The 24,453-nt window shown below is 37.5% G+C and overlaps 1 protein-coding gene across 1 annotated transcript; it reads left to right on the plus strand.

Annotated features, from left to right (window-relative positions):
• Positions 1 to 1,381: 1,381 nt before the first annotated feature.
• On the plus strand, positions 1,382 to 24,444 carry PYROXD1 (pyridine nucleotide-disulphide oxidoreductase domain 1). The gene is made up of 12 exons (XM_066264596.1): positions 1,382 to 1,545; positions 3,168 to 3,248; positions 8,107 to 8,226; positions 12,634 to 12,762; positions 15,471 to 15,544; positions 17,010 to 17,170; positions 17,837 to 17,937; positions 18,477 to 18,612; positions 20,061 to 20,173; positions 20,791 to 20,913; positions 21,881 to 22,018; positions 23,215 to 24,444. The coding sequence occupies exons 1-12, from the start codon at positions 1,462 to 1,464 to the stop codon at positions 23,461 to 23,463; spliced, it is 1,509 nt and encodes a 502-aa protein (XP_066120693.1). The 5' UTR covers positions 1,382 to 1,461; the 3' UTR covers positions 23,464 to 24,444.
• Positions 24,445 to 24,453: the final 9 nt, after the last annotated feature.

Genomic DNA, 24,453 nt, shown 5'->3' on the forward strand with positions numbered 1-24,453 from the left:
TTATTGTTCTAAATGCAGTAAAGCACTATAAACATAATTATTTCTGCCTGAGAACAGTGGGGAAGGTAGCATTTGAACTTGCCATTCATAGATTCATAGATTTCTATAGGTGGGACAAGACATTCTGGAATGGAACAAACAAGAAAAGTCTTGCTGTGTTCAGGAAACTGGAATTGTGCCGGAGAGAAAATGGTGGGGAGGGAAAGTAACCACATGTCATTTTTAGTAAGATAACTCTTAGGGCAGGATAGGGGTACACAAGCAGAGCACAGAGGAAGAAAGGCCCATGAGGAGCCTCTTTTAATAGTTCAGGTGGGAGAAGGTTTAAAATAGGGCAGTCACAATAAAAACTAAAATAAGGAAACTGAAGAACATTTCTGAAATGGCAGGACTTGGTAAGTTGAATTTAGGGGTGTGGGATATAGTGTAGGAAAAACTGGACAGTTTTCTAAATGGCATAAATCTGATATTTATGGAACATAAATGATATTCCTGGCATACACAATCACAGTGAAATGTGATTTTTTCGGTTTGTTCAGCTTCAAAAGCTAAGAACAGTAAGATAGGTACCAAGTACTCTAATACCTTTTAACTCAAGGTACTAGACCGTGCTCAAAGTAGATGTGTGCCAAGAGATTATAAAACTGCCCTTGCCAGCACTGTACATCACATTCCTTGAGGTGCTCCAAGGGAAAGTAACGAATTCATTGGTAAGTTGCAGAAGACTGTTAACAAAAATTCTTTTGAAGAGAGTTATACCCACACTTGTAGAAAACAATCCCGCCACCCCTGCCAGCTCCAATACACTCACAGTTCTAGTGTAAGTCCCTGTTGCTAGCGTGAGGAACACTTCAAGAGATCTGTTTGGAGTGTTATGCCTGTATCCCTGGACTCTTAGGGACACAGGAACTGGCACCTCATTCAGCTAAAGGCACTGAGATGTGGGTAGCTAGATGGTCTGACAGCAGAGAGTGCTATGTTAGGTGGGTATGTACTTTCAGAGTTTGCTGGGGTTAAAGGATGAGTCAGTTTCCCAAGAGCCCACTGCGGACCCTGTGCCATCTTAAAATGTCTAATTTCTCACAGGAGTTTATAGTGAGAACATCAAAGCAATGCAGTTATTTTGAGATCGCTCTGTCTTAGAGAATTTGCCAAGCCTCCTTTGGCGACCTTGGCAACCCATTTTCTTTAACTTTGTTGTTTTGTCTTCTCTTTATCAAATCTACGTAGTAAAACTACATTCAGGTAACAACTGCCGGAGCCCACACATCAGAGAGATGCCTGGGCTTGGATAACACCGCCCACGGCCAGTAGGCGAAGAGACTAAGTGTGAGCCGCTGGGCACCCGTAGCTCGGCTTCGCCAGACCGGGCACCGGAAGTGGCCGTTCCGGGCGACTTCTCGGTGAATTGGAACCTCCCCTCCCGCGCTCTTGTGAGTAAACCATCAGAAGTCTGAAAACATGGAGGCAGCGCGCCCTCCCCCGACCGCTGGGACGTTCGTGGTGGTCGGCGGTGGCATCGCGGGTGTCACTTGTGCGGAGCAGGTAAGGGGGGCCGTGCGGGAGGCTCCGCCTCTCCCTCCACCCGGAGTGGGCGCTCGGGGCTCCCTCTCGCCCCCTCCCCTCGTCCTTCGGCCAAGTCCCTCTTTGGACTCTCGTTTCCCCGCTTTCTTCCTGCTCCCAGGTGTTAGAGACCGCGGGGTGCCCCTGGATGGTATCTGTGGTACCTCGCAAGCTGCCCCTGGGACGTAGTCGGAGGAGGGGGAGAGAGTGTCAGGACCCGGTCCTAGTGCTGTCGGAGCGGGAGACTGGTGACCGGGGTGTTCTCGGTCGGAAAGTCGGGCCCCTTTGTCATCCCATGATTGAATTCAGCTTCCAGATAGGTGCCAGGTCCTTGGGGAATCGTAGCCCTTAGATAAATGTCCTGTACTTTGAACTCCCAAGATAGAAGGTAATTCATTTCTAGAAGTTTTTATAAAAACAACCAGGAAGTTGTGGAATACAGCTAGGGAATGCTTTTCTACTTACAGCGAATAATCATCATCACACGCACACACACACACACTCTCTTATGTTTTAAAAAGTATTAAATAATTTTGATATAAAGTGAACATTAAGCAATCACTGAAGTCATAAGAAAAGATGTAAGAAATTCAAGAGTTTTGCCTGACCAGGCGGTGGCGCGGTGGAAAGAGCATCGGACTGGGACTCAGAGGACTCAGGTTTGAAACCCCGAGGTCGCTTGCTTGAGCAAGAGGTCACTCGGTCTGCTGTAACCCCCCAACACACACACCCCCGCGCCCCCAGGTGCCGCGAGGAGGAATCCATGCTTCTCATCTCTCTCCCTTCCTGTCTCTGTCACACACACAAATTCAAGAGTTTTAATGTGTATTTTCCTTTTATTCACCGAGTAAATACCTAGGATCCAGGCACTGTACTAAAGGATGATTAAGAGTTTTGAGGATATATAGTTGAATTGAACATGCTCAGTTTAAATAGTATAGTAGGGATAGAAATAGAGATTGGTGGAGTGAGGAACTGGAGCGTGAATTAGGAAAATGCTTTCAAGAAGTGTAAAGTGAGAGTGGTTTGTAGCTAGAGGAAAATGGCAAGTTAAACCACCACATTTTGTTAAGGCTAATATTAAAATGACTTGGTCTTTCCAGAGTATCTGCTGTTTGGGCATTTGGAAGAAACAGGATGGGAGTGTCAAAGCACTTGGGAAAAGTGCTAAGATTCTAAATGTTTGGTTTGCTGTAATATAATCCTACTGAAGGCAAATTAAAATATTTTACAATAAACAGAAGTTGGTTTAACTTAATTAAGAAGATAGTTTCTCCTTACCCTCTGCATGATAACTTTAAATTGACATATAAAATAGTTTAAGTAAATAATGAATACCTTTTTATGTCACTTTTCTTGTTCAGATCTTTGTTCGTGTTTAGTGTCTATTACTCGTTTTAATTAATACCAGAGTTGAACACTACTGCTCACTACCCCATAAATATAACAAGTCTCAGGATGATAGGAACCTTAAGATAAGGAAATGTTTTTAGTTTCCTAGGTTAGTAACTTTATTAAAATTGGCCATCCCTATCTCACCCTCTATGCCATACATACTAATATCTAAACTTATTTTTTATCTTTTTTTCCTTTTAAAAAATAAGTTGGCAATTCAGTTTCCATCCGAATGGATTCTCCTAGTAACAGCTTCTCCTGTTATTAAAGCAGTTACAAACTTCAAGAAGGTAAGAACGTTTATATAACTAACTTTCTTAGTGGTTATTTTTTTAAATTGCAATAACTTGCATAGCATGTAGTGTAATTATACTATTTTAATTGTTTAAAATGACATATTCTTTTGATGTTCATTTTAAAATTATAGCTCAAAGTTTAGAATTATTCAGATTGAATACCAAAAGCACCCAGAATGATACTGAATTTCCAGTCTTCTCTGTTTTTCTCTTCTTTTTCTTTCACTCTAAATTACTTTCAGAAAATGTAAAATAAGACTCTTTTTAGGAAAGATGCTATGAAATCTATATATGAATGCAAATATATACTTATGTATATGTATATTATAAAATGTGAGTGTATGTATATTTACAAGTCAGAAGTGTTTCTGAGCCAGGTTTACAGTTGCAGATAATGTTTCAGATGTGTCATAAACATCTCAGAACACTTCAAAATTCCGTGAATTTCTATGGCACATATTATAACATTATAATAAGAATCTATGATTGTTTGGGTCATAATATGATAGAGGAGTGGTCTCCAAACATTTTTATCCTGTACCTCAGTGGTTAAAAAGTTTTGAGTTCATGTGCTACAGTGGTACGGTAATAAGTGTTATAATACCTATGCAAAAAAAAAATAAATGCATAAAAAGGTTAAAAAACAAATATTTTTTTTCCATACCTCAGTGAAAACTACCACCATAGTCTTTGATTTATATATGTTTTCCCTTATAGTATCCTGATAATAGAATATAAATTTTTCTTTTAATTTTGTCTAAGATTTATTATTTATTCATATAAAGGTTAATAGACTTGATGTCAAGGAAGAAAAGCGACCTTCTTCCTACCCATCTCCCACAGACATACCTTTTCAATCTTAAAATACATTTTATAAAAGTACTTTTATATATTGTCTCCCAGGGAAGAGGTCAATGTAGTTAACTCTCCTCATTCTCATATGTAAACCCCTAAGGCCAAGGGTAAATACTTCATGTGTTATTCTTTTATAACCTATCTAGAGATACCTAAGATATCTTTAGCACCTTGGTACAGCCAGAAGACTTACGGGATTGGAAGACCAGAGAACAATAGAATATTAGGCTGTCACTCTCTAAAAGAAAAAAATATATATTCAATTTCAAGCTTAAGCACACATACATAAGAGAAAGATGTATAACTGGGTCTTATACATTTCTTTCCAGAAGACTTAATTTGATATAATGATCCCAGAGTTATAAGACTAGTTCTGTTTTTGCCAGTTTTGTATAATAGAAGAAAATAGTTTGGGTTCTAGGCCTGACTCTGGTATTTACTGGCTTTGTAACCTTGGTAAATCTCTGTACCTGAGTTGCTTCACCTATAATAATTAGGTAATAATAGAATATGCACCAAAAAGTCACTAGTGGCTATCTCTGGGGCAGGAGGAAGTATGAGATTTGGAGAGCAATAAGGACAGACTTTAACATTTTATTTTACATTATATATTGTTTATGTTTAGTGTTTAAAATAGCATGTATTCATGACTTGTGTAATTTTTAAAGTAGAAAAAAAAATAATACTATTAGTATTATTATAACATATTATATGTTGTTAATATATTACGAAAATATATTGGAGCCCTTACTGTGTATCAACTACTTTTGTAAATGTATTAATGTACTTAATCTTAACCCTATGAAGTAGGTTCTTGTATCATCCTAACTTTACAGATGAGGTACAGTGGGCTTAGGTGAATTTTCAAGGTGTTACATATAGTCAGGTTTGGAATCCAGGCATTTTGGCTCTAGAGTCCTCATGGTTTTTGAGAAGCACTTTCTCAAAGTGGTTATTTCCTATTGGTGCAACAGATATACAAGAAATAGTTATCATACAGTGTAATTATCCTGACAGAGGCAAAAAAATTGAGGCCATATTTGAATATCTACATATTTAATTTTATAAATATAACACATTGTGAATAAATGCCAAAGCCTGCTTTGAGAATCAGGTAAGACTTTACTCAGGAGGTTGCACTGAAACTGACACTTAAAGAATAAGTAAGTTTTACTGTGTGTTCATAAGAGGTCAAGTGGATGGAAGAATGTGCCAAGGTGCCTGAAAGTGTGTGCTTCTAACAGGTACCAATTCAACACTGCTAGAGTGTCAAGTGTGAGGTTGAACCAGTAGTAGGAGCCAGATTGGTTTGCATGGCATGCTGTGGAATTGCATTTTGTCTAAATTTAAGTAATGCCAATCTGCTGGAGCATTTGATGAGAAGAATGCTTTGGAGATAACAATTTAGTATCCATCATTCTCTCCATATCAGCTGAAACCATGGGCATGGTTTGCAGTTTCCCAGGAAGGGTGCCCACAGTGAGAGGAAGAACCCAGTGGTGGTGTCCTATAGGACACTGACATTTAAGGGGAGATCAGAGAGAAAGGAAAACTTTAAAATGGTCTATTTAAGTGGAAAACTGTGAAAGAGCAGTAACCCTAAAGCCCAAGAATGCAAAAGTTTCAATTAAGAGGAGTGGTCAGTCATGTCAGATTCTATGGGATATTTGGGTAAGGTAATGACTCAAAAGTAGCAATTTCTAGTAAGTCAGTGGTGACACTTGATGCTATTTTGAGGAATGAATGGGAGGGAGGCAACTCTAAAATGACAGTAAACAAATGTTCTCTTTGGAAATTTGGCTGTGAGGGAAGAGAGGGAGGCAGCAAAATGAGGACATGAGATCTAACATTGGGTTGAGTATTTATTTATTTATTTTTGTGAACAACACCTCAGCATGTTTACCTGTTGAGATTAAACTAGCAAGGAAGATCTGAAGATTAAGAAAAACGGGAATACATATGATAATAATTAAAGAGTTCTGAGGAGGTAAGAGATGATGAGATATGGAGCACAAATTAATGGAGTCACCTTGAAAAGTCAGGATTGGGTCAAGGAAGGTGAATGATAGCAAAGAAACTTCTAGATAATGGGAAAGAAGTGGTAAGGGGTCTTAGTAGCCTTTTCAAGCCTAGAAGTAAGGTGCTTGGCCAAGAATAAAGATGATGCTGAGAATAAGTTTGGGGAACATTAGAACAGTGAATATTTGAAAACATCACTGAGGGATTGGAATATGTTACTAAGATATTATTGGCACTTTTCACTATATTGCCATTTGCACTAGTGGTGGAAAAGCAATGGTATTCTTCACTGTCACACAGTCAGTTAAAAAAAAAGCCAGGAAAAAATTAATTTTATTAAGTTGACTCTTAAGTGCACATCTTGTTAGTATTCTGTATGATGAACTGGGATGTATGCTTACAGCACTTCTGTAAATGACTGTACAGTGCTAAGGAAAAGCACTTGTCCAGTTGCTGAGTTGTAAATGAACTACTTTTTTATCATGGAACATCCATTAAGTAATCGACAAGTTGTAGTCTTTCATATTTGGAAAATGATTAAAGTGAGCCTATCACTTCAAGGAAGCCAAATGATAGTATTTGTTGGCAACATGACAAAATTAGACTTTTCAAGCAAAAATTGAAAATTTTGGTAAACTCATTCTTTACTCACAGTACCTAAAACATTTCTGATAAGATTGTTGGTGATGATAATGAATGTGATATATTTATATTATATTGCTATGAAATGTGTCAATATTTGGAAGATCTCCATAACTTTGTGAACCAATATACTCCAAAGATCCATTCAAAGTACAGGATAGACTGATGGATTTCACAATAACGGAATGAAAAATTCTTTCATATAGTTTCAAACACATTGTACCTATTTTTTTAAGAAACTGTGCTTGTTGAGTTTTAATGTAGCATTAAAGAAGAATATACAATTATCTGAAAGGGCTGCATACTGTGTGAGGCCGAACAACATATTGTAACAGTTTAAATACAGATGCAGAATGTAGGAATTTGAAATTAAAAGTAGATATGCAGCTATCTTCTGTTAAGCCAAATGTTAAAGAGATTTACAAAAATTTAAAACAGTGCCATTCTTCTTGTTTGTTTCGTTTTGGAAAAAGTAGTTATTTTTCATTGAGAATAACAAATCCATATTGTTACTTTAAAGTGAATTGCAAAATATTGAAACATTTTTCTCAGTTTTAATTTCTAATGCAGCAAATATTGCTAGGTATACCTCAAACATTAACAAAAACCAATAGGAGTCCTCAATCATTTGTTAGAGGGTAAAGTGGTCATGAGACTTAGAAGTTTGAGAACTGCTATGGCCATGTAGGAGGGTTTCCACACAGTGTATTAGGACCAGCTGAAGTCCAGTATCCATCTGCAGGATGTGTGGTTCTTCCAGAGCAGACCAGGTATAGGACTAGAGAATGCAACTGGTTTGATGTATGGTTGTAGTGTGAAGGGTAATTAATGGTTAATGATAAGAGAGCAAGGAAATAAAGGGTTGGGCAAAAAAATGAATGATCCACGGTGGAGGCTTAGCAGGACAGGAGGGAAGTGAGTTTTAAGGGGATGCTAGTGATTTTGAAGAACAGGAAAAAGGAGTCCAAGGACTAGCATACAAGGTTAGCTAGTAGGTGAAAAGAGAAAGTTGCAAGGGCAAGGCAGTAACTAAGCTTTTTGATTAAACTACACAGAAGTAAGTAGTGTTAGACCTCATGTTACAGGCCAGGAAAGTATGGCTTGGTGACCTGACTGACTTGCCCTAGACTGGTAGGACTAGTATTTGAGTTCAAGTCTTACAATATGAAATGTAGCCCTCTTTCCACTGTGTATTGTGCAATTGACCAACTTTCTTATTTTATGGATATGAAGTAAGTAGTATATAAAAAGAAATGGAGCAATTTTTTTATTATTTAAAAACCTTGAAAGAAAAAACAATTTTAATACAGATTTTTACCTCTTTGATCTAATACAGGTTTCTAAGGTATTGGAAGAATTTGATGTTGAAGAACAACCAAGTACCATATTAGAAAACCGCTTTCCTAACATTAAGGTTATAGAATTTGGAGTAAAGCAGCTGAGGAGTGAAGAACATGTAAGAAAAGTTTTTTGTATAATGACATTTTCCTTAAATCTTGGCGGCGAGTTATTACGTGCCTTCCTTTGACCCTCATCTGTACCTCCAGCAAAGTCCCCTAACGTGTAAATTTTAGTGACATTGATCTCCATTATTAGAATACTTTTTTGTGAGTTTATTGGGATTGTGTAATTAGTTTAGTTTTGGTTTTACATTTCAGATTAGAATTAACACTTAATATTCAGTTTTTTGGGCACTACATTAAGTGCTAGGACACAATAATATAAAGGAATATACTCTGGGGAGCTCCCAGTGTCTAAGGAATATAGACATGCACACATATAATGATAGGGACATGTGAAAAGCACAGGCATTGAAATACTGTTAAAAGTTCTGGTCTCAGATAGTTAGGAAGACTTGACAGATTAATATTTGAGCTGTGATTTAAAAGATGGATGAATTAAGAGTTCTCCAGCCTGACTAGGTGGTGGCACAATGGATAGAGCGTTGGACTGGGATGCAGAGGACCCAGCAAATATTGCATGGGTTAAAAACCCGGAGGTCGCCAGCTTGAGCATGGGCTCACCAGCTTGAGCACAGGGATGCTGGCTTGAGTGTGGGATCATAGACATGACCCCATGGTCGCTGGCTTGAGCCCAAAGGTTGCTGGCTTGAAGCCCAAGGTCACTGGCTTGAGCCCAAGGTCTCTGGCTTGAGCAAGGGCTCACTCACTCTGCTGTAGCCAGCCCCCCGCCCCACTTCAAGGCACATATGAGAAAGCAATCAGTGAACATCTATGGTGCCACAGTGAAGAACTGATGCTTCTCACCTATCTCCCTTCCTTTCTGTGCCTAAATCTGTCCCTCTCTCTGATTCTCTCTCTCTGTGTGTCAAAAACTTTAAAAAAAGAGAGAGATCTCCAGATGGAAAAGGGCATTCCAGGAAAGAGAGAGTGCATGTTCAAAGACCCACAGAAAGGGAAAAGGGCATGGGGAACAGTGAGGGAGTCGATGGGATTTGAGTGGGACAAGTAAAGGAGATTGGCAGACTGGGTGTGAGAAAAAAGTAAGATTGTGAAGAGCTTTTTATGTCATGCTAAGGAGTTGAGTTCTCTTTATAATCAGTGAAGAAATAGTAGAGATTTTAAGTGAAGTCAGGGATGATGGAATAGCTGTTCTTTTGGGATGGTGAGTCTGACAGCAATGTCAAAGATGAACTGGGCTGTGTGAGTGCCTGTGGCCAACAACCAAATCAGAAGGTGGTTGCAATAGTCCAAAATGACACAAGGCCCAAACTGAGCCAGTCTCAGAAAACGATGTTGTCAGGTGATTAACAGTATCCGTAAGTGAGCTTTAGGCAAGATGTGAAGCAGAGTTGTAGTTGTTTCTCTGAAGCAGCTCTAATTTATGAATTCTCCCATGGGGATAAAACACATCTGCTCACAAAAAGTAGAGGAGATTATAAAATGAAATGAGATGATTAAAAAAAGCATTTGATATATTTTTTTATTAAACAAGAACATAAGAAAAGCAAACAAGTCAAAGAAAGTTGTTTGATTATGCAAATGAGATACAAAATCAACTTTTATTTCATTGGTGAAAATGCACTATACAAAAGGCTGAAAGAACTAGAGTTTCTGCATGTTCCCTGATCCCCTAATTTTTGTGAGTAGTTATATATACCACATTTGAAACAAATTATTTGACAAGAAAAATATTAAGGAGAAGTACTGAATTTTATGAGAAAATAACAAAATCTGAATTCAAAATCCAGAGTAAGTGCCTAATACTTATAGTGGTAGTACTTATTCATTATAACGTCCGGGTTAATTAAATTACAAATTGAGGTAGGCTTAAAGTATACTAATACACTGTGAGAGAATTTATGTATTAGGACATTGGAATGAGTCAAGTGTCCCCCATTACCATTTGAAAATGTCCTGCATGAGGTACATGAACCTCTCTAAATGGCAGATGGGTCCCTTTTCATGGTGCTAACATTCATCTGGTATTTGTCTGCACTGATCCTTGAGGCCCTTTCTGAAGAAGAAAGGTGGCCAGTACAGTGTCCCTTCAAGTTGCCTGATGTGTATGGTGTGTTTTAGTGTACAGTGGGTTACAAGCGGCTAGGCTACACACTTGTATTCTTCCACCCAGGGGTCAGTGAGGCCACTGCAGACATGCAGTGAGCGCTGCACGCCCTCAGCCTGCCAGTCACTCCAGCGCCTTCTCCATGATGCCAGGGCTCTCATCTTCAGCGTCACCTTCTCACACATGAAAAACTGACTGAGGGCCAGGTCCCTGGGACTCCTTACAACATGGAGACAGAGTGCATTCTCTTAGCCATCCTTTATATTCTTTAATGAACTAGAGATAATGTATTTTATCTTCATGTCTACTCCAAAAATCTAACAGTAGTTGACAAAGGGTTTTGTGTTTGTTTTTACAGTAGATAAATGCAAATTATTTTTTAAATTTGGTCAGTGCGTATAACTAACTTCTCTTTGATAAAATTCTAATCAGATTGTCTTAAGGAACACTTGTATGAAATTTCTTTATAGACTGTACTATGTTGGATTATTGGTTTTACGTATTTTTTTGTATAGCTAAGTAGTTCACATGAGTGACAAAAGTCTCAGTGGGTAGTAAGCTTTGTTATGATTTGCTAAGTTTTATAGTTTCAAACACATGGCGTAAATGTTAACCCCTAAACCATTCCATCAAAGTCCAGCATCTGTAATGTATATCTGCTTTCTAAAGTAGCTTTAGATTTTTGCTACTACTTAGCTGTAGATTTTCATTCAATATTAAGGAACAGAAACAATGGATCTGTAATATGTGTTTTAAACTCATCAGTGTTATTAAAAATTAATACAAATATCTTTAATACCAGTACGTACTAGGATTTAGGTTGAACATGTTTGTCATCATTATATATAGATGAATATATAATCCCCAAAGGGATTAGATGTACAAATTGCCAGTTTAAAAGTCAAAGGGATATAAAATATAGCATAGGGAACATAGTAAATAATATTATAGTAATTTGAATGTTACCAGATATATACTAAACTTATTGAGGTGAACTGCTTTGTAAGTTATATTAATAGCTAATCACTGTGTTGTACACCTGAAACTAATATGTCAACTGTAATTTATAAATAAGACAAAAATAAATAAAAAATTAAAAATATATATATATAATATGCAAAGAGCATATAGTTTGTAGGTAAAATGATTGCTATTTGTACTTAGAATATCAATACTTTTTTAGCACTTCTAATCTTTAGATTAAGAAGACATATTGATTTGCTCTGGCCGGCTGTCTTAGTGGTAGAGCATTGGCCTGGCGTGTGGAAGTCCCAGATTCGATTCCCAGCCAGGGCACACAGGAGAAGCACCCATCTGCTTCTCCACCCTTCCCCCTCTCCTTCCTCTCTGTCTCTCTCTTCCCCTCCTGCAGCCAAGGCTCCTTTGAAGCAAAGTTGGCCCGGGCACTGAGGATGGCTCCATGGCCTCCACCTCAGGCGCTAGAATGGCTTTGGTTGCAACAGAGCAACATCCCAGAGGGGCAGAGCATCACCTCGTGGTGGGCATGCCAGGTGGATCCCAGTCGGGCGCATGTGGACATCTGTCTCTCTGCCTCCCCACTTCTCACTTCAGAAAAATTAAAAAAAATAAAAATAAAACATATTGAGGCCCTGGTCGGGTAGCTCAGTTGGTTAAAGCATCATCTGGACATGCCAAGGTTGTGGGTTCAATCCCCAGACAGGGCACATACAAGAATCAACCAGTGAATGCATAAATAAATGAAACAACAAATTGATGTTTCTTCCTCTCCCACTCGCTCTCCATCCCTCCCTTTCTCTCCTTCTTTCCTTCTCTCTCCCTCCCTCGTTCCCTTTCTCTCTTCCTAAAAAGTCAATTAAAAAACAAGAAGACTTGAACCTCTTCTACTACACACTACTTAGCTGTACCCACAACAGAGATTAAAGTATTATACAGTTAGAATCACTAGATCTTACAGTAATATCTGACGAGGTCAGAAGTGTTTTTCAGAATGCTCAATTAAAATTTTTCTAAATATTTCTTAATCTGAGGTTGACATTTCTTTTTAAACATCATGAGATTCCCTAAGTTTTATGCAAAATTTTGTATGAAGATGCTTTTTCTTCCATGGGAGAAAGACTAGTTTTCCTCAGATTCTCAAAATAATTCATGGCCCTAAGATGAGTAGGAATCACTGGCTTGAAGAATACACTCTTATACTGACTTAGCTTTGCATTTGCTGTAACAAGATATTGAGTGCCAAGAGACAACCTTAATATATATTTTTGTTTTTGTGTTTTTGAATGTTTAATCTGAACTGAAATTGTACCCATTTATAAATGCTTCCCCTCTATTGTTCATTGCTTTGTTTTTACAGTGCATTGTAACAGAAGATGGCAGTCAGCACGTGTATAGGAAACTCTGTTTGTGTGCTGGAGCTAAACCAAAGCTGATATGTGAAGGGAACCCTTATGTATTAGGAATTCGTGATACAGACAGTGCTCAGGTAATACTTTGAGGTTGGGTTATGGGAAATAAACACCAAGATTTTTTCTTTTTTTTTTTTTTTTTTCATTTTTCTGAAGCTGGAAACAGGGAGAGACAGTCAGACAGACTCCCGCCTGTGCCCGACCGGGATCCACCCGGCACACCCACCAGGGGCGACGCTCTACCCACCAGGGGGCGATGCTCTGCCCATCCTGGGCGTCGCCATGTTGTGACCAGAGCCACTCTAGCGCCTGAGGCAGAGGCCACAGAGCCATCCCCAGCACCCGGGCCATCTTTGCTCCAATGGAGCCTTGGCTGCGGGAGGGGAAGAGAGAGACAGAGAGGAAAGCACGGCGGAGGGGTGGAGAAGCAAATGGGCGCTTCTCCTGTGTGCCCTGGCCGGGAATCGAACCCGGGTCCTCCGCACGCTAGGCCGACGCTCTACCGCTGAGCCAACCGGCCAGGGCCTAAGATTTTTTCTTCATATGTCTTTTTCTACTTTTGGATGAAAGTGGTCGCTTATAATGTTAATTACTAACCTGTAGGAGAAGGGAAGTTTTTATGTTTCATAACCCATAAACCAGAAAGTAGTTACCATGTTCTATTACTGCCGATTTAAGTTTGTTTTTAGTTGATAATTCATCTTGTTTTCTACTCTTGCTGATGTTCTGTGTTCCTTCTGTTGTACAGTGTCCTGAATTTAATGACTGCTGAATGCTCCAGTCTACATTGTGTCACACACTCATTACGGTGATTGGGAATATGTGATTTGTAACCCAAACAATATGATAGTCTTTTCCCCAAAAGCTAACACATATCCAAAACTTACTGAACTTACTCATCAGCAAAGAAATTAATATTCAGAAGCTTTGGTACAGAGTCATGACCTAATTCTAAAACCAAAAAAAATCACTGTTTATTGTTCTGCTCAAGAACAGTGATAACTCTCCCAATATGGTGAAACTCTGTGGAACCATACATAACTCCTTTTGACCATTTATTTCAGGGTTTGTTGGCCTTTATTGCCAAGAAACTCTTCCTGGTTTAAAATCGCAATGCTCTCTTACTTCAAGCTCCTTGTTGTTCTGTCCCATAATTTTATACTTATGTAACAATGTTTTATATTCTTAAAAAGTGATAGTTAACTTTTTGCATATTCTTAATTGAATAATTGGGAATTAAGAGAAAACTAGAACTTGATTATCTTCTTGTAAACATTTAGGTTTGTGTTATCAAAGATTGCATTCATAAGTATGTTCCAGTGAGACACACATGAACTCATTGAATCCTCATGATAATCCTATGTGACAGTAATTATTCCCTCTACAAATAGGAAAATGAAATAGAAAGATTAATTTATCTACACTAAGGTAGTTGTTAAGTTTATCACAAGTACAGTCTAAACTCATGCCATTCATCTCCATGTTCAGTGCTCTTTACAGATCTTTCTTAAATTATCTACTGCCCTCACTGACAAACTAAAATTAACTTAAATTTTGTTTCTTGTAAAATTTTTAAGAAGTTAATTTCAGTGATTATTTATTGAATATTACAGTAAGGGTCAATTTAATAGAAATGGTAACTTGACATATAGGAGGAAGAATTTAACTATTCGGACGTCATCCTGAAGCTATGGTACTATCCTTCAAAGTCTCCTAAGAGTAACTACCAGCTTTTCTGCAAGCTCACTGTGATCCTTTTAGGGAAGGCGGTGGTACCAATTAGCTGCCTTATAATGGTAGTAACATTTTTTAAAATAAATGTTAGACATTATTATGTGCATGCTACTCCTAACAGCTTTATCTACATCATCTTAATGCTTACAGAAAGCTTGAGACATAGCCACTTATTATTTCCATTTACAGTTGAATCGGGGCACAAGAGGTTAAGCAACTTGTCCATGGTCCCTAGTTGGTAACTGCTAGAGACAGGGACTCTAGAGTCTGCTCTTAAACACTATGCTGCTCTGGATCTCATTCCTGCACGTTTCAGGTGCCGAGTCACTGCAGGGAGTATCAACTGAGGGACTAGAAGAAAAGGAATAACCCCTAGGGCATAATAGAGCAATATTATATTAGTGAATTCATTTGGTCAAATAGTTGGGAATGTAGTAAACTAAAGACAATGTCTCTTGCTGAAATTCTGAAGTGGTGCTTTAAACAGAATGAGAAAAGCAAGGAAAATCAGTAGAGGCAGTTTAGGGGAAAACATAGAGGAGAAGGTTTGTCATTAACTGGGAGGGTCTGTCATCTCTATGGGTAGTACCCTGTTGGTGACTGGAGATGACATTGGAGAAATCAGGATATGAAATGTCTCAGACAGTGCACTTCATTTGTGTGCCCTGGTTTCTGTAGGAGGAGCTGCTACCCACGGGGCTGGGGGACCGACCCCTGCTTTTCTCCAGAAACCAAAATGATTCTCTCTGTGGGAGGCTGGCTCTCTTAAGTGGTGGAGTGTTTATGTGTCCCTGGGAGATCATTACAGACCTTCTACAACACAGTTGGAACCAATCTTAAGGAAATTCATGTGTCATCTGACTTCAAAACGTGACTGTTGATAATCTTGGTATTTTATATATTTTATAGATTTTAGAGTGAAATAGTTAAACATTAATGTAAGTTGAACTCTTTTAAAATGGCAGAGTAGGAAAGTGAGATTTCTTTATCAGGGAAGCCTCTTCCAGTATTACCCATTATGCAAAACACTGTCATTTTCTTTTTAATATAGGAATTTCAGAAACAGCTTACTAAAGCTAAAAGAATAATGATCATAGGGAATGGTGGTATCGCACTTGAATTAGCGTAAGTATATATTTTTAAGAACTCTGATTTATATGATTTTGGGGAGACTGGAAAAGATCTTGTTATTCTGGAAATCAAAGATAAATAGAATTGTTTTTCATATATTTTCAAAAACAAAAATCCAAATCCTTTCATAGAATTCATAGTTCCATAAATGTCCTTAATAAAACATGAGTTTAGGGAGGGCTTTAGGTTGTCAAAGGTCATCAAATGGTAAATAGCTTAGATTTGACCCATGTTTATAAGAATGTACCATATCAAAAAGCCATTTGAATTTTGTACACTTTTAGAGATGTCTAGCCATAACCCCCACCACTTTTTATTGCTTATACCCATCCTGTTTCACTCAGTTATGTTATGTGTCTGGCCTGTGCAGCTCCAAGGATTTGTGACTCCTATTTCAGGATTTATGGTACTCCCAGCTCCTGGTTTTGGGAAGTTTGGGAACTGGTAACACATAATGAACATGAAACATCATCATAAGATGATATTTCAAGTATTTCAATGATTAATTGCCCTGCTGTAGTCTACAGAACATTGTTTCACTGTCTTTGTAATTTTATCTTCCATTTGGATGTGACATAGCATAGTCTGAATATATTTTTTAGGCCAGAAAGTTGGGTCCAATTTTGAAGAGGACAAATTTGTATCAAAATAAGGAATCTGCTAAAACCTGTCTTTGTCAATTTCATCCTTTCCAACTATCAGGCTGGATTTTTGCCCCTCTATTTTAGAGGATGATGAACCCCACTGGCAGCCTACGAGTTCCTAAATTGCCTGAGTACTAGGAATGGCAGTCACTATTATAATTACAGAGTTTGAGGCATTGTACAGAGAAATGCAGAGAAAAGTCTAGAGTATCAACTAAACTGGGTCAAAAGGGAGGAGGCATAGATTTATTGTAAGAGGAATTTCAAATCCTTATGGACACGTGACAAATTTGCTCCATCGGCTATCACCAAAATACTATTCTCATTGTTAATGAGAATAATTATTATTAATACTATTCTCATTATTTACAATGAATTGCTTTCTTACATTGAAAATTTTTTTAAGTCCCACAACATTTAATCCTATTCCTTCTGTAACATGCTATGAGTACATAAAATATCTGTTATCAAAGAAATGAACTGTTCTCAGTATGATAGCTGGGTACTGTCCATCCAGCCACAAGATAAAGTGTTTCTCACTCCTGGGAACCTCAGACATTAAATAATAACTATGTTGTAGAAACTGAACACTTTGAAATATTTATTGTAATGAAACTTTACCTGATGTTTAGTATATATATGTTTCACTTATATATTCTTTTAGTTAACTGGTTAAATTTCTTTTATTATTTATTCTATTTGAACTCTTATCCTTGAAAGATTGTTACATTCTTCTTTAAACTATTTTTACTGGTGCCTTAGATTTCTACCCAGACTTTTAAAATTGCTCTGTGTAACTTTAATATTCCTTTTAGGTATGAAATTGAAGGATGTGAAGTAATTTGGGCCATTAAAGATAAAGCTATTGGGAATACTTTCTTCGATGCAGGAGCAGCTGAATTCTTGACCTCAAAGCTCATTGCTAAAAAAACAGAGGCTAAAATTGCACATAAAAGAACCAAATATACAACTGAAGGTAAATATAGCATCTAGCTCATTACTTCACAGATAAAACTTTGTTTTTTAACAGTATATAAAAAGAGTAAGAAAATTTAGCAAAATATATTTGGGAGCTAGGATTACAGGTAATATTTATTTCTGTATCCTTATGTGGACATTTTAGGTTTTGTAGAATATGTATATTTTATGAAAAATATGTAATTAAAACTGGAAATTTAAAATGAATTAAATAAACCAGTCCATCTACATCTTTGTAAACAAATTTTATAAATAAGTTTATAAAAATGCAGCGAGTTTAGAAACAAATACAACCTTCACAGTTTTTAGTTTAAAGATTTTTTTTAAACTGATGGCTTATAAAATTCAAGAATTTTGTAAGTTTTAGGCATCTTAAAAATTGACAAAATTTCCTAAATTTGATTGCTCATATTCTTATCTTTCATATTAATCAGTGTATATAACATCCAAAAAACACTGTTTATACTCAATAATGATTGAAAGATTATCCATTTTATAGCTGTATGTCATAAAATATTAAAATAATGAATGATTAATACAGAATGACTAAATGTTCTTAGGTATGAGAATCATTACATTGCCTAAAAGCTGCAGAACACAAGTATAATTCTCTGCCTGGCAGTTTTTATATTATTTGAATTTTGAATTGAGTCCATTGCTTCAGGAAGGAAAATGGAAGCAGGAACCAAAGCTAATGCTGGTCATTTAGGCAGCGCCTTGGGACCTGACTGGCATGAAGGCTTGAATCTTAAAGGAACAAAAGAGGTATGTTTTCATATACTGATTAAACATGTCTAAATGCAATTTTAAATTCTTGAACCATTTGTTGAAGACTGGTTGCAAATATTTAGTCAAAGAATTGCTAGGTCACTTTACTTAAAATTTACAGTGCTAAGGAAGGACTTGGCCCACATACCCACCAAAGATGGTTGAAAATTAATCTAAAGCTGACAGCCTTCTTTGTTTAACTCCCCAGGGACAGAAATCTCCACACAGACTACAGAGAATACAACCGTTCTATTTTAATGTTTCTATAACCTATAATAGTTGTAATTTTTTTTAATATACATGTAATTATCAAAGAGGCTTATGCTTAAAAGCACTTTCCTCAATGTTACCTGCCTGCCAGTTTAACTACTAGATCTCTTTAGTACTGAATGAATTTTTGTTCACTGCTTTTATACACAGAAATTGAGAGGCTTATTTATGGTCATCCAATGTATTTTCATTTATATTATAAGAATTATAATTTCTATGTTTCTCTTTATAGAAGTATTATGGTGATCAGTATTTCTTTGTTTTAGTTTTCTCATAAGATTCACATTGAAACTGTATGTGAAGTAAAGAAAATCTACCTTCAGGAAGAATTTAGAATTTCTGAGAAAAAGTCCTTGACTTTTCCAGGAGACCATAGTAATCAATCAATTACAACTGATAAAGGTAAGTAATAAAATAGATATTTAACCACGTATTTAAAAGGAAGACATTTTAATCTTTATTATGTTAAAAAAAACTTCAGATTTCCATATAAAATTTAAACATGAAAAGTAAAAATAAAACGATAATTTAGTAAGTCATTTCCTTTTTTTGACCTTTTAAGTTTTCTAATAAATTGTATAGAGCTTTACTCATTGTGTTTTGTCTGTCATAACCCTGTGAGTCAATCAGAGTATCTTGCAGTTTAAAATAAAGCAAAAACTAAAAAAATGCATCATCTCAGGGGTGAAGTGACTTCCCCAAAATCAGACAGACTCTGAAAATCTATAAATGTGGAACTAAGACCAGGTCTCCTGATTCTTATTCCACACTTCTGTTAGAGCAGGCATCCCCAAACTACGGCCCGCGGGCCGCATGTGGCCCCCTGAGGCCAATTATCCGCCCCCCCCCCTGAACTTCCATAAAGGGCACCTCTTTCATTGGTGGTCAGTGAGAGGAGCACTATATGTGGCTGCCCTCCAACCGTCTGAGAGACAGTGAACTGGCCCCTTGTGTAGAAAGTTTGGGGACCCCTGTAGAGTATTGTGACTTGAAGAAATACACTCAGCCAAACCTAGCATATGAAATATTCCAGTTCTGGATTCTTCGAATTTTTCCAGTGGAAAAAGGAGAGTCAAGTTTGAGTATGAAGAGTAAGGGAAAACACTGAAAAGTGAGTAACATAGTTGGGATAACTCTCAATAGAGTATACTCTATTAATAAAAGTTTGTCAAGGCCCTGGCCGATTGGCCCAGTGGTAGAGCATCAGCCCGGCGTGTGGATGTCCTGGGTTTGATTCCCAGTCAGTGCACACAGGAGAAGCGCCCATCTGCTTCTCCACCCTTCCCTCCCCCCCCCCCCCCCCCCCAGCCATGGCTTTATTGGAGCAAGTTGTCCCAGGCGCTGGGGATGGCACCATGGCCTCACCTCAGGCACTGAAATGGCTCTGGTTGCAACAAAGCAACAGCCCCAGATGGGCAGAGCATCGCCCTGTAGTGGGCTTGCCTGGTGGATCCCAGTTGCACACATGCAGGAGTCTGTCACTCTGCCTCCCTGCTTTTTACTTAAAATACGTGTGTGCGCGATGCGCACACACACACACACACACACACAAACAAAATTGTAAAGAAATAACTCATAAAATGATTACCAGTTTTAATTTATTAGAATTTGTGTCTAAATTTGAAGGAAAAACATTTAGAATGCCATTGTTTTATAATCATACCTAAAACAAGATGGTGTTAATTGTACTAAAAATTGTTTTAGCAAATGTGCCTTATACAGATTATTAAGAGATACTGTTTTAAAGTCATCTCCTGCCGTTTTTCTTCCTTATAGTCATTATATTCACATAATGCTGTGGATAATTGGTGGTGGTTACAGTTGAGAATAAATTCTTTTTCTTTTTTAAGAGATTTGGCCTGTATACGTGGAACTAACCAATGAAAAGATATATGGCTGTGATTTCGTTATCAGTGCTACAGGGGTTACACCAAATACAGAACCTTTTCTCTGTGGCAACAATGTAAGATGAAATTTTTTTGTCCCACTATGTATATTTTTAAATATTAATTATTTATTAAGATCTCTGCTTCTCAAGCATGACTAACTTGTTCATTGTGTTAGTATAAAACTGTAACTTAATATGACTGAAAACAATGTAGATTAGGTTATGTCTTTATTTTCACTACCTTTTACGGCTTAAACTTCTTAACCAGTTAACATCTCAGTGTGTCATTAATGGGACAAAATGCATAATTTATTTATCTAAATATTTGGTGGAGACTGACAACTCCTATGAATTCTTACAAGTGATATTTTGGAAAAACTGTCATGTAATTTTTGCTTTTTAGCACTGACGGGTAAAAAAACTGAGGAATGTTCTTGTAATTATGAGTGAATTAGTTGTGTGCTTATTGGGTATTTTTGATGTTGAAATTCTAAAAATTTTATGAATTTTTACCTTCTTAGGAATTTGATTCCCTGGAAATTGAGCTTAATTGTCTAAACTTTGCAGCTATTTTTTCACTTTCTCATTAAGATTAGCAAATCATAGTGTAAAAATTTTACTTATTTACTTTAGAATGAAAAAGTCATGTTTCATTTTTCTTACCGTGTATGCTTATAAGGAACATTGTTTAGTTTGATCTAGGAGAAGATGGTGGCTTGAAGGTGGATGACCATATGCAAACATCCCTTTCTGACATCTACGCTGCAGGTGACATCTGCACTGCATCCTGGCACCCCAGCCCTCTCTGGCAGCAGGTAAGCCAGCATATGTGATCAGCCTTACTGCTTCCAACTGAATCTAGACTTCCTCCTGCTCTCAGTGTCACCTGCCTACCTTCTAATGGTGGAGCAAAAATACTAGAGGAAGATACTCAGACGTTGGCTATAGGTGAGGTTGTCTTAAGAGTAGAGACATCATAGGTAGGTGTTAGATAACAGAACCAGTCAACACCTATCTTAGTGAAAGACCCAATCCACAGCTAGCACTATTACTCATTTAGATTAACTATGGAGTGTGAAGTAATGCAAGAACTAGATGTTTTTCAAGAGGCAGTTTCATTATTTTGTGTGTGTGTTTTTTTGATATGCAAATCCTAACTTCTAAGGCCAGTGATTTGTTCTACCAAGGACTTCCAAAACTTTATAAAAATACAATAAAAATAGAATACAGTAGCAATCAATACTGTTGTAGAGAAGAATTTTACATGTTTTCCCAGAATCAGTTGCTGAAATCTGATAGATGTCCTGGGGCTGGGTACCATTCTGTCTGACCATTGAAGTTAAATTACATGGTATGCCCTTACTATCTAGCCCCCAAAAAATGAGCACTAAGAAAAGGAACAGATTTTTCAGTGATAATTTGGCATTTCTATTAATGTTGATGAGAAATTTGCTCGCCTGAGTTGTAGACTGGTTAATTAAAATGTTATTCTCATCTGGTGTAGCCTGAAATAGTTTAGTAACTTTTTAATAGATTTATTCAAACATAAAAGTTGGTGTCATCTTTTAATTCTGAAGCAATGATTTAGATAGAATTATCAAATATCAAAATCAGTTTGGTTAGAGTGGATTGGTGGTTGCTTCTATGGCAAAATTATCCAACCAAACATCTATCAATTTAACCAATCTAGAAGCACTGCATCTCTAAGAAATGTTACAAGGTTAAGGTGATAACATTGAGTTGATAATGAAAAATTACACTGCATAACATTTTTTATTTCAGATGAGGCTGTGGACCCAGGCTAGACAGATGGGATGGTACGCAGCGAAGTGCATGGCCGCAGCTAGCTTAGGAGACTCCATTGACATGGATTTCAGCTTTGAAATTTTTGCTCATGTAACAAAGTTTTTTAACTATAAGGTAAGATAGAGCAAATTAGTGCCTTTTTCTGCTTGCTAGTCTTATAACTAATTATGATCATCTATTTTTTTACTTGAATAAAAGTTCAGATTGTTTTAATAATTTTATAAAAAATGAGACATTTTCTCATTTTATGCAAATGAATACTTGGTATTATTACTGATCTTAATTCCTAATTATCTAATAATCATTACCTACCTTCCCATTATATTATTTTACACTTTAGAGGGACTGTTCCCTGTTGGTATATTTCTAATTTTTATTTGAGATTCATTATTTCTTTGTGAGGGAAACTAATACTAATAGTTATCTTATTCAAGAGTGAACTAAGTGATTTCCCATACAAATTATCTTACTAAGTCTTCTTTACATTAGCCTGAGGCAAGTCTTTGTTCTTGATTTACTGATAAGGGGAAATACACACATATAAACACAAATACAAAGTTTAGGGAGACTAACTAATTTGTCAATGAAAGATGTAACTCAGTTCCTTATTCACTCTTTAAATCATGACTCCAGGCTAATGTAGTCCATATCCTACATATTTGTATATTTACTAGTTTTGTTTTTTTTTTCATTTTTCTGAAGCTGGAAACAGGGAGAGACAGTCAGACAGACTCTCGCATGCGCCCAACCGGGATCCACCCGGCACGCCCACCATGGGGCGACGCTCTGCCCACCAAGGGGCAATGTTCTGCCCATCCTGGGCATCGCCATGTTATGACCAGAGCCACTCTAGCGCCTGAGGCAGAGGCCACAGAGCCATCCCCAGCGCCCGGGCCATCTTTGCTCCAATGGAGCCTTGGCTGCGGGAGGGGAAGAGAGAGACAGAGAGGAAAGCGCGGCGGAGGGGTGGAGAAGCAGATGGGCGCTTCTCCTGTGTGCCCTGGCCGGGAATCGAACCCGGGTGCTCCGCACGCTAGGCCGACGCTCTACCGCTGAGCCAACCGGCCAGGGTTTTACTAGTTATTTTTAATGTTCATTTAGATTATATGGTATTATCATCTGTAGAATAAATGTGTGCCATCGAAATGTTTTCTGTGGAACCCACCCCCCCAATGATACTTTCAGCTGTAAAATTTTGTGAAAAGATCTTCCTGCTGGCCATTCCAGTATAATAAAATAATTGCCTATTATGTTTCTTTTTTGGCACTCACTAGAATAACTTTTTGATCCCTAAATATACATATTTATAGGTTGTATTGCTGGGAAAATACAATGCACAGAACTTGGGTTCAGATCATGAATTAATGCTGAGATGTACCAAAGGACAAGAATACATCAAAGTCGTCATGCAGAACGGGCGAATGATGGGAGCTGTGTTAATTGGTGAAACCGATTTAGAGGAAACATTTGAAAACTTAATATTGAACCAGATGAATCTTTCATCATATGGAGAAGATCTACTAGATCCAAATATTGATATAGAAGATTATTTTGACTAAAAGCACATTTCAAGAACCACATAAAAGTTTCAAATAAGACAAAATGTCAAGTCAATAAATGACTGCACTGATTTAATGATGACCACATTGAAGTTAATAATACAGAAGTGATTGTGATTTTAGTGGAAAAGTATTTAAAATTTTTAAAATGAAATCAGTTTGTATAACTTATTTACAGATAAATATTTTCTAACAGAATTGATCACTTATGTAAGAATTTTCAAATTACATCTGTGTTTTAAACTTAGACATGTTCATTTGTGATTTAATTTTGGAGCAAATTGTTACCTACCTAGGCAACAGCTTCATCTGGTCGATAAACCAGAGCCATTCTTTGATTGTGAAATGTCAAAATAGGGCTATGATTTCAAGCTTAGTTTTGACTTAATAGAGATATAGCCTTGCTTGCTAATATTTGTATTGATACTTTATATTCCTTTTTTTTCTTTTTTTTTCTTTTGTATTTTTCTGAAGCTGGAAACGGGGAGAGACAGTCAGACTCCTGCATCTCCCTACTGGGATCCACCTGGCACACCCACCAGGGGCGAAGCTCTGCCCACCAGGGGGCGATGCTCTGCCCCTCCTGGGCGTCGCTTTGTTGTGACCAGAGCCACTCTAGCGCCTGGGGCAGAGGCCAAGGAGCCATCCCCAGCGCCCAGGCCATCTTTGCTCCAATGGAGCCTCGGCTGCGGGAGGGAGAGAGAGAGGAAGGAGAGGGGGAGGGGTGGAGAAGCAGATGGGCACTTCTCCTGTGTGCCCTGGCCGGAAATCGAACCTGGGACTTCTACACGCCAGGCCAACACTCTACCACTGAGCCAACCGGCCAGGGCCATATATTCCTTTTTTTGTTTGGATTCTACATGTTATAACCTGAAGTAATTAACTTATGATAAGCCTAAGTAAAATTTTCAGTATAATCTCATTGCTGTCAAAAGATAGTTATGTCAAAAGAAAAAATCCCAAGGCATAAAGAGCTGAAGGTAGCTTTTT

The sequence above is a fragment of the Saccopteryx bilineata genome, chromosome 1 (genome assembly GCF_036850765.1).
Source record: "Saccopteryx bilineata isolate mSacBil1 chromosome 1, mSacBil1_pri_phased_curated, whole genome shotgun sequence".
NCBI lineage: Eukaryota > Metazoa > Chordata > Mammalia > Chiroptera > Emballonuridae > Saccopteryx > Saccopteryx bilineata.